Source organism: Gorilla gorilla, chromosome 1 (genome assembly GCF_029281585.2).
Source record: "Gorilla gorilla gorilla isolate KB3781 chromosome 1, NHGRI_mGorGor1-v2.1_pri, whole genome shotgun sequence".
NCBI classification, from domain to species: Eukaryota; Metazoa; Chordata; class Mammalia; order Primates; family Hominidae; genus Gorilla; species Gorilla gorilla.
In genome coordinates, this window is record NC_073224.2 from 180,169,421 (window position 1) to 180,179,093 (window position 9,673).

At 41.6% G+C, this 9,673-nt stretch overlaps 1 protein-coding gene across 2 annotated transcripts in view; it reads right to left on the reverse strand.

The window, feature by feature from the left end:
* HOOK1 (hook microtubule tethering protein 1) overlaps positions 1–5,523 on the reverse strand; it is a 61,302-nt gene extending 55,779 nt beyond the window's left edge. The window contains exon 1 of one of the 2 annotated variants that reach the window (XM_004025882.5): positions 5,233–5,523. In XM_004025882.5, the coding sequence (XP_004025931.3) occupies positions 5,233–5,295 (63 nt within the window). In that variant the 5' untranslated portion in view covers positions 5,296–5,523. Of the gene's footprint in view, positions 1–3,695; positions 3,721–5,232 lie in introns of those variants that run through there. The other variant, XM_004025883.5, reaches the window with a different exon arrangement.
* Between the last annotated feature and the right edge of the window lie 4,150 nt (positions 5,524–9,673).

Below are 9,673 nucleotides of genomic sequence, written 5' to 3' on the forward strand. Positions count from 1 at the left end.
CAGGGTTAAAGAGACAGGACTCCAAAGGGCCATGACAAGAAGCCTGGACTTATTTTACACTTAATGGCATTATCTACATAATAGGAAACAGTAGAGTAGTTTCTACCTCACAAGATGGTTGGGGAATTAAGTGAAATAGCAAATATACCTATATCAGGGCCTGGCATGTGGCATAAGCTCAACAGCTGTTAGCACATTAGCTATCAGTCAGGGTTTCTCCAAGTATAGAGCCTAGAAACAATATGTATCAGAATCTCTAGACATATTAAATAAGAAAATCCCCAACTGATTCTTAAATATGTCAATTTTGGAGAACCACTGCTCTGGGTGATGAAAAATCACTGAAAAGTAATAAGGAAGAGTGACATTCTTTGGCATATTTTGGAGAGCAGATAGTGACACAGAGTAGCTTTATGCCTGAGTCAGGCAGACCAGTTAGAAGGTTAGAAGGTTCCTGCAATGGCTCTGATGACAAAAATTGAGTAGAGGGAATCAGAGAGGACATGATGAATTAATGGAATATTTAAAATACAAAATAAGAAGGATTTTGCAACTGGGTGGATGTACAGGGAAGAGAAACTCCAAGAATTAGGGCATCTTTAAAAGGAAAATAAACTGTGACTTCCACTTTTCAGCCCTTCCAACTTAAACATTAACTTTTAATGTGTAACTTAGAAGTTACATCATTAACTTTTTACAAAATTGACACAATTCATGATTTTAAAAGGACAATTTCAGAGGCACAGAATACTAGGCAAAATAAGAGGTACACATGCTAAGGGACTACCTCCATGACCACTATGTTCAGATTAAAATCAATTTCCCCTCCTTCCTGCCATGGACATTGGAGTGTCTCTGAGAAGTTCTTAAAATAGCTGCAAAATAAATTAGAAAACAGAATGTAATTTGATTTCACTCAATTAAAAGGCTTACAACCAAGAACAGTGAATTAATTAAAAAGCTTAGTGGGGAGGCTGGGCGCAGTGGCTCATGCCTGTAATTCCAGCAGTTTGGGAGGCCGAGGCAGGTGGATCACTTGAGGTCAGGAGTTCGAGACCAGTCTGGCCAACATGGTGAAACCCTGTCTCTACTAAAAATGCAAAAATTAGCCGGGTGTGGTGGCACATGCCTGTAATCCCAGCTACTAGGGAGGGTGAGGCAGGAGAATCCCTTGAACCCGGGAGATGGAGGTTGCAGTGAGCCGAGATCATGCCACTGCACTATAGCCTAGGCAACAGAGTGAGACTTCGCCTCAAAAAAAAAAAAAAAAAAAATGCTTATTGGGGCGAGTGAGGTCAAAGCAGACAAAAGAAAATGTATTCTTTCTAACTAAAGTCTTTTTAGTGAGTGACCCAAAAAGGACAGACAGGGTTTCCACAGGTGTCTACCGCTAAACACAGTGTTCTGGCAAATAATTACCTTACTCTCTTCTATATTTCTAAATAAAACAAATAATCAGAAATGTGGAAATGCTGTTCCTAAACTACTTTAACATAAATGTCACAGAAATCAAGGAAAATGGGGTTTTCACAACCAACAGCCAACAAAAACTCAATCTTGGATCAACTTTGTTTTCATATTCTCCTCCTCCAGCTCCTCATTACAAAAAAAACAACCATTGCTTTGAGTTTTAAGATCTTCATAAAAATAATTGAGGTTTTAATAATTTTCTAAATTTAGGCATATATTAATTATTACTCCTTCCTTCATCTGCCTGTCAAAGAATGCAAGAACCAAGAAAAACATTTAAATATATTTGGTCCAACCTTCTAATTTTATTGGTGAAAGTAAGGTCAAAAGATATTAAACAAATTTCCAATGTCACAGAACCAAGTAGCAGAATTAAATTTATCTTTATACAAACATTTCTTCAAACTCTCATACATGTCCTCCAACATGCAAATGATGCCCACATTTATACCCTTTTGCCCTGAATTTTCTGCTAAGTAGCAGTACAACATTTCTAAGAGCCAATTATTTTAAGACGGTGAGTTCCAAATCATAAAATGCAATTTTTAAAAAATTGCCACAAGAGGCATTCCTTCACATAACTAACTTTTCTTGATGACTTCTCTAATTCTGTTGATGTTGGCTCCATTCTCCTCCTAGCGCTGAAAGAAGAGTTATTCCCAACTGTCTTATCTCCATGATTTGGCCCCATCATAACTTTTTTTAATCTTCTATCTCTGAGCCAGGGTTATCATGACAAATGTGTGTGTTCCACTATCTCCCTTTAATCTATAGCCAAAGGAGACCATTTGTTTTACTAATAGTGTCTCTTCCCTGTGTCTGGAGAACTAATTTCCACTGATTTCTACTTGCTGAAATCCAACAATCCTCTATGACCCAGTTAAAAATTCACTCCCAAGTATTTATAAAAAACTAAGTTATATCACACTTAATGGTGAAACACTAGTCTCTGAGGTCAGAACCAAGGCAATGATATTTACTATCACCACTTTGATTTGGTGTCTTATTGGCAATAGTTGTCAGTGTTCTCCTAGGGACAGAGCAGAAAATAGGTCATGTAAGAGCTCTGATCCCAAAAGCCAACTGGATTACTTTAGAAAGTACTGTGTTATAGATAAGACAGAAAGAGGTTAACAGGTTACAGTGGGATAAGGGTGGGAGACAAACTTTAGAAATGGTTGTAACAAAGAGTCCCTGAAAAGCAACATCTGACCCAAGACCTGAATGACGGAAGCAGCCAATCACTGGAAGAACTAGAAAGAGAATATTCTAGGTAGAGGGAAAAAAATCCCTGATGCATTAAAACAGCTTAGCTTCTTCAACAAATAGAAAGTCAATGCAGCATGATAGGCTTGAAGAACTGTTGCTTGAGGTGAGTTTGGAGAAAGTCGGGTAGGTGAGGTAAGATCAACAGTGCGGTTGCTGGCAAAGGCAAAAATAATTAGTTAATTAAAAAAAAAGACAGTAAACTTCACTGGAAATCATCTAAAGAGGTAAAGAAAAGGCAACAGACAAGATAACCAGGAACCAAGACAAGATAATTTCACAAAGGAACCATCAAGTAAGAAAATGGTAATATAACACTTAGTGGATTTAGCAAACTGGTAATGAAGTGAAAGTCTTAGAGGAAAGAAACTCAAGGGTAGTGGGTTGAAGACTGAATGAGAGTGAAGCATAAAGGGTGAGAATAAAACAACTCAAATTTTACTGTGAAGGAAAGGGGAAATACAGTATGACTTTAACATGGAATAGTGGCTCTTTGTTCTCTGTTAAAAAAGGGGAATATTTCAGCAAGTTTATACGTACAGAGAAAGGAGCCAATGGAGAGAAAGTAGTTGTAAATACAGAAAGGGAACAAATGATACAATAACGTTTTAAAAGAGGTGGAAGGGATGAAGTCTAAAGCCAGAGCCAAGGATAAGGAGGTGGTCATTTGCCCCAGAGGAAGAAGAGTTGGGGGCTCAGGTAGAATACTGATAAAGGTTTGCTAAGAGGAATGTGAGAGAAACTGTCTGGTTATTCTTAAGTATGGGCAATGTTATGAGAAAAGGTGCGTTTGACAGTAATAGCATTAGTAGAGGCAACAGTTTGCACGGTCATTCAATTTTCTCCACAGTGCTCAGCAGCCCAAGAGAGGACTGAAGAAAACGACCAATTTTACTCTGTTATCTGTGATTCCTTATCATTTGGTTTACAACATATTTGCAGCTTTTACGGAATTTTACCTTCCACTGGAATTACACACAGCTCTGGCTACCACTCCGGTCCTCCCCAGTGCCTAGCTCAACACTGGAAGTCAATAAATTCTGGTTAAAAGAGTGGATACAGTCACATAATATTTTAAAATATTACAACACAAAAGAAAATCCTGTGCTTCTCCACCACCTCACATGTAAGTCAATGACATCATAAAGACTAAGCTTAACACTTCAGTCAATTAGGTTTACAATAATGTAGCAGATTCGGATACACCCTTTAATTAGTCTGTTTTAACAAAACAAATCATTAAAAGTAATGTTGCCTTGTTTCTACGACAGTCTTAAATACAGCACTTCCACCCCAATACCTATTTCAAATGAAAATTCAGCTGAACAGTTAGCTAATTGCTTTTAACTCACAAACCCTAAATATTTGCATTCCACTAAAAGCAAATTTATTTACTTACAAAGTGTAAATGCTTTAAATTATGGCTATTTCCAATAGGCTTCACACATTTCCATAAACCTAGATTTCTCATTCTTTGGAATTAGATGCATTAGATCACTAGGGAATCTCAACCGATTACAGCCTCCTGATCCCGTCTGTTTACATTCCATCTGCACACACTCCCCTACACGCAACTAAACAACTGGTTTGGGATGAGCATCATCAACAGCACCTTGTGGCTCATCAAACACCATCCTTACTCAATATGGGTTAAGAACCACACCTGAATGCCAGCACTGATATCTAAGTAACTCTAAGAGGTGGGATGTCATTTTGCTGACTGGAATATTGAACAATCTGGGGACAGATATGCCTGTCCAGACCCAACACAAATTAACAAAAATCCTAAACACAGATAAATCCTAAAGAAAAATGTCAACTCATTTTCTTTAAAGAAAATGCTGTCCATTTAGAGGAGGAGAGGGCCAGCGAGAAAAAGGGAAAACGACCCCCGACTCCCAACACATCTTTTTCTCCATATGGGAAATACAAACATCTCTTTGAAGCGGCTTCTACAAAATCGGATGTTCTAGAGTCCTGAAGGAGCATTGGTCCGGGAACTAAAACAGCCAGCCACCTCCTGGCCACCTGTGTCCAGGTAGAGCAAGGTAGTTTGAGGATGCAGGGTTAGGTTTCGGAAAGGGTCTTCACGCCCAAGCGGACCAAGGCAAGAGAGTCGGCGATCCAGAAAGTGGAGGGCTCGGGCGCCGTTCAGGGGGAGAAAATGGGGCAGCGGGGAGAAAAGAGGATGGGTGCTTGGTTCATATCCCAGCTGTTAGGGACACCAGGCAGGTCGAATCCTCTGGTTGAGACCAGAGCCTCCACTGTTAGGCTCCTAGAGCTTCCTTTACCCCCACCCCCGGACACCAACCCGCGCCCACACACCTGCCCGTCGACCCGCAGGTGGCACTCTCTCGGTCAAGGGCACGAGGTGAGAAGGGCAGGGCGCGCCGGGACCCTGTGCAGGTAGCCCCAGCTCACCTGGGAGAACCGGGCGCCCCAGGCTCCTCGCCTCGGCCCCCTGGTCCCCTCGCCCTCTCGCCTCCTCGCACTCACCCAGATCATGAGGCTGTCGCACAGGGGCAGCTTAGGCTGCGGCGGCGGCTGCGTCTCCTCCATGGCCGGCGCCGCCGTCGACGACGCCGCGGACACCTTCACCTCCCTCCTCCCGGCTCTCCTCCAGGAGCCGGCGTCCACGACCTGCTAGCCCCCAGGAAAGCTCGGTACCAGGCCCGACCCGCGCAGCTCACGCGCGAACCCTCGCGCTGTCGACGTGTCCGGCGTCACCCCCTCCTCACCCGCCCCGGCCTCGCTCCAGCGTTCGCCCCCTCCCCTTCCTGGGCCCCGGCCGCGCTGCCAGGCACCTGAGCCCCGCCTTCTCCCACCCCTCCCCTCCTCCCACCCGTCCTGCCCACTCCCGCACACCTCCCCCCGCCGCCCTGAGTGACCTGGCCGCGCACCAGTCACAGAGACGGTAGGTACCCGGGAGGGCGGGCGGGGCGGGGCGGGGGCGGGAAGAACCGGGATAGGTTGCGCAGGGGGGATTGCTGATTGGACGTGCCCTCGTGGGCTCTGGCCAATCAACGTGAGACAAGCCTGAGCCTTGGGTAGAGAGTGAGAGTGGGTGGGAAGAGGTTTATGACCTGGCAGGTGCAGTGAGGGCGGGGGTGGGAGGTTGCGCGCGGGAAGCGAGCGCGCGTGCGCGGCGGGGATTGGTAAGGCTGAAGCTTGCACAGCCCCAGTGGCCGAAGAGGCAGAGGGGCAGCAGGGCACCGGCTGGGCTCAGGCGTCTTCCCTCCTTCTTCGCGGTAGCACGCCGCCTCGCTACACCTGTGGAGGGCCCACACTCTGCTTCCACATTGTCTTCAGAAATAGATCCTACCGGCTGGGCGAGGTGGCTCACGCCTGTAATCCTAGCACTTTGGGAGGCTGAGGCGGGTGGATCACCTGAGGTCAGGAGTTCGAGACCCGCCAGGCCAAGATGGCGAAACCCATTCTCTACTAAAAATACAAAGATTAGCCGGGGGTGGTGGCACATGACTGTAATCCCAGCTACTCAGGAGGCTGAGGCAGAAGAATCGCTTGAACCCGGGAGGCACAGGTTGCAGTGAGCCGAGATCATGCCACTGCACCCCAGCCTGGACAAAAATCCGAGACTCTGTCTCCAAAAAACATATAAAACAAAAGAAAGAAAGAAAGAAAGAAATAGATTATACCCATGAATTAAAACTCTTCGAGGAAGGAAGAGCTGATTTCCTCCTAGGCACTCATTGGAGAGGGATGTTTTCATTTGCACACGTGGCAAATATGCCACATTAATAAGGAAAATAAAATCCGTCAGTGCTCCTTAAATAAGCTCTCACGGGACCATAGATCATGAGCAATTTTATTTTACATGGGGCAAAAGGGAAGACCGTTTTCAAGTAGCAAAATAAACGAAATGTTTTGAAAAACATGGAAGATATTAATGTATCCATTTTCCTTTGGCAGTTGAAAATTTGCTTTTTCCGAGAATGTTATGGGGTGGAGGGGGGTCGGGGGAGGTGACCTGAAATTGGAAGCTCTCCAAGGTATTGATAGATGGCTTAGGTGATTGAAAAGGGCTAGACTATTCTTAGTCTTGCTGTCACTTCACTCATTCATAAACTCATCAATTCATGCTCTGAGTAAGAAAACAGCTGGCTTTTTTTTTATATTGCTGCGTTTTTATATTTAGACACTGAAAATTTAAAACTGATGGACGACTGCAATTAAAAGCCCCGAAGGTAAATCAGTCTCATTCTAAAAATACAGTATGTACGTTTGCTATTGACTCCCTTAACATTATTCCAGAACTTTCTTAACGCCTCTGGAGTCACTTTATATGCTGGAACTAGGGACATTGGTAATGTGATTTAATTAAAACTACAAGATTTAGGAATTGAAGACCTGGTCTGAATCTTGACTTTATTCCCCACTGGCTGCTCTCCTATAGCCCCCAACCTCCACATTCCTAAGATCATTGTAATTAAAACGTAAACATACATGGTAAATGTAAACATACATGGTAAATGTAAATTATAAACTTTGTAAATATGAGTTACTATTATCATCTATACATATGGGAACTTCTCAACATATTTATCACTGAGAGCCACAAGTGACCAAATTTCTCAAATAAAATAATTCGTGAGAGTAACTTGGTGGGGGGGCAATTAAGTTATGCTTCTGGACTTTATAGAGAGTAAATTATCAGGGAAGGAAAAATTTAGCAATTTTTATCAAGAAACTTTAAAATATCCATATCATTTAAACCCATGATTCCAATTTATTCTGCGTCAGTCATAAATTCTATTGAAATCATCAGAAGTGCATTTGGAGGCTTTGAACAATGATATGTATGGCAATGCTATGTATTGATCAATTGTATAATCGATTGATACAATGCCCAATAAGCAAGAAAGGCTAAATATTTTACAGCAGATTCAGTGCTCTGGAGAATATTTGATAACTCAGGAAAGTTGTCACAATGTATACTATTAAATAAAATTTAGATGAAAGTATCAGCCATATGACCTCAATATTATAAATATTATGTATGTATTTTAATATATACACAGGAAGAAGACAAAGGAATAATCATAAAACTGTTGTTATATTTATATACAAATGAAAAATGACTATTTTTCTAATCTTCCATATTTTCTAGGCTTTCTACAATTAGCTTATATTACTTTATAATCAGAAAAAAAGACTTTAGAAGAAATGCCAAATACAACATAAGTTATCATTTCCAACTATTAAATTGGCATCAGTTCTTTAGAAGTTGGCATCCATGTTTGGGGAGTTGAGTGAAACTAACTCTTAAACCCTAGCTGTGGGATTATAAATTGGTACAAAGTTTTTTGACAATATATATCAAGAGCCTTTAAAATGTTCAAAGTCTTTAAGCCAGTAAGTTCACTTTCAGAATCTATTCTAAGAAAATAATCATATGCCAACAAAGTTGTTGATTGCAGTACTATTTATCAAGCAAAAAGGAAAAGAAACAGCTATTAAATGTCTGAAAGAGAAGTGATTAAACACAGTAAGTTATATTTAAACAATGAAATGTATCATAGGCATTAAAATATTTTAAAATAAGTTTATTCAGGAAAATGCTTATCACATAATGTTAAGAAAAAAAGCCATTATGCAATCTGTGCATACAGCATAGATCCCAACATATACATAAATATATGGGCCAGGTGCAATGGCTCAAGCCTGTAATGCCGGCACTTTGGGAGGCTGAGGTGGTGGGAGGATCACTTGAGTCCAGGAGTTTGAGATCAGCCTGGGCAACATAGAGAGAACCTGTCATTACCTTGAATAAATAAATAAATAAATGTATGTATGTAAATATATATTTATGTGTGGATCCCTATTTGGGTGTGCCTGGGTGTGTGTATATATACTGTATACATACACCCCCAGAGAGAGAAAAAAAGAAAGAGACTACAGAAAATATACCAAGATGTTGATAGTGATGATGATAATGTCTAGGTATTGGAATAATGGGTGAGTTTTGCCTTCTTTGTAATTTCCAGTGAATTTGAAATTTTCTACCGTGATTTTATTGTCATGAAAAAGGAGTAAAGCCTGAAAATGTTTAAAATTATGAATATGGTAGAATCTCAACTGTGAAGAATATTTATAGGAATACATGCACACATACACACGTGTGCCCACGCATGCGTGCATGCGTATGCATCCATACAGAGGGACATTGAGAAGAGAGTTGGCTAAAATTAAGCCCAAAGTTTAGTGTTATAGAGACCTGATATCACTTCTTATTGCCTGGGTGATCTTGAGCAAATGACAATTTCATGAAAGCTCAGTTTCAGTCTCTCTAAGCTGGGATAATACTAGTATATTTCTGTGTATTTCTGTATTGATTAGGAATTTTTTTGGTGGTAAGTGGGAGAAACCAAACCTGGTAGCTTATTTTTTTTTTTAAATGTTTTTGGAAGAATACAAGAGGGTTCACAGGTTCAGAGGAAGAGCTGAAGAACCCAGCATGGGAAAGTGCAGGTCCCAAAATAGCTCATTGGATCTAGGTAGCAAAAACTATGGGAGTCTTTTCAGGATACCACCACCTGGATGAGTAGGATAAAATGGCTGCTCAGTCTTTCTGAGTCATTCTGTTCAAGATTCCAATTCCAGGGGGAGCATCTGACTGGCCTGTTTTGGGATTTTGTCTAACCCTTTCCCAGAAGAGGATAGAGCACCTAGACTGGCTGCCCCACATAGATTGCAGGCCTAAGGCGAGATCACAGAACTGTTGCCCATTGAAAGGAGGAATGATGCCTGCAGACAAAAACAAAACCAATTCTTTCCACATGACTTCTTACGGTTGTTGTGAGGGTCAAATGTATGTAAAATGCTTAATATAAATCCTAGCTTATAGTAGTTGCTCAATACATTTTAGCTATTCTTTACACCACACACGTGTGTGTGCATGTGTGCACTGAAAAGAAAC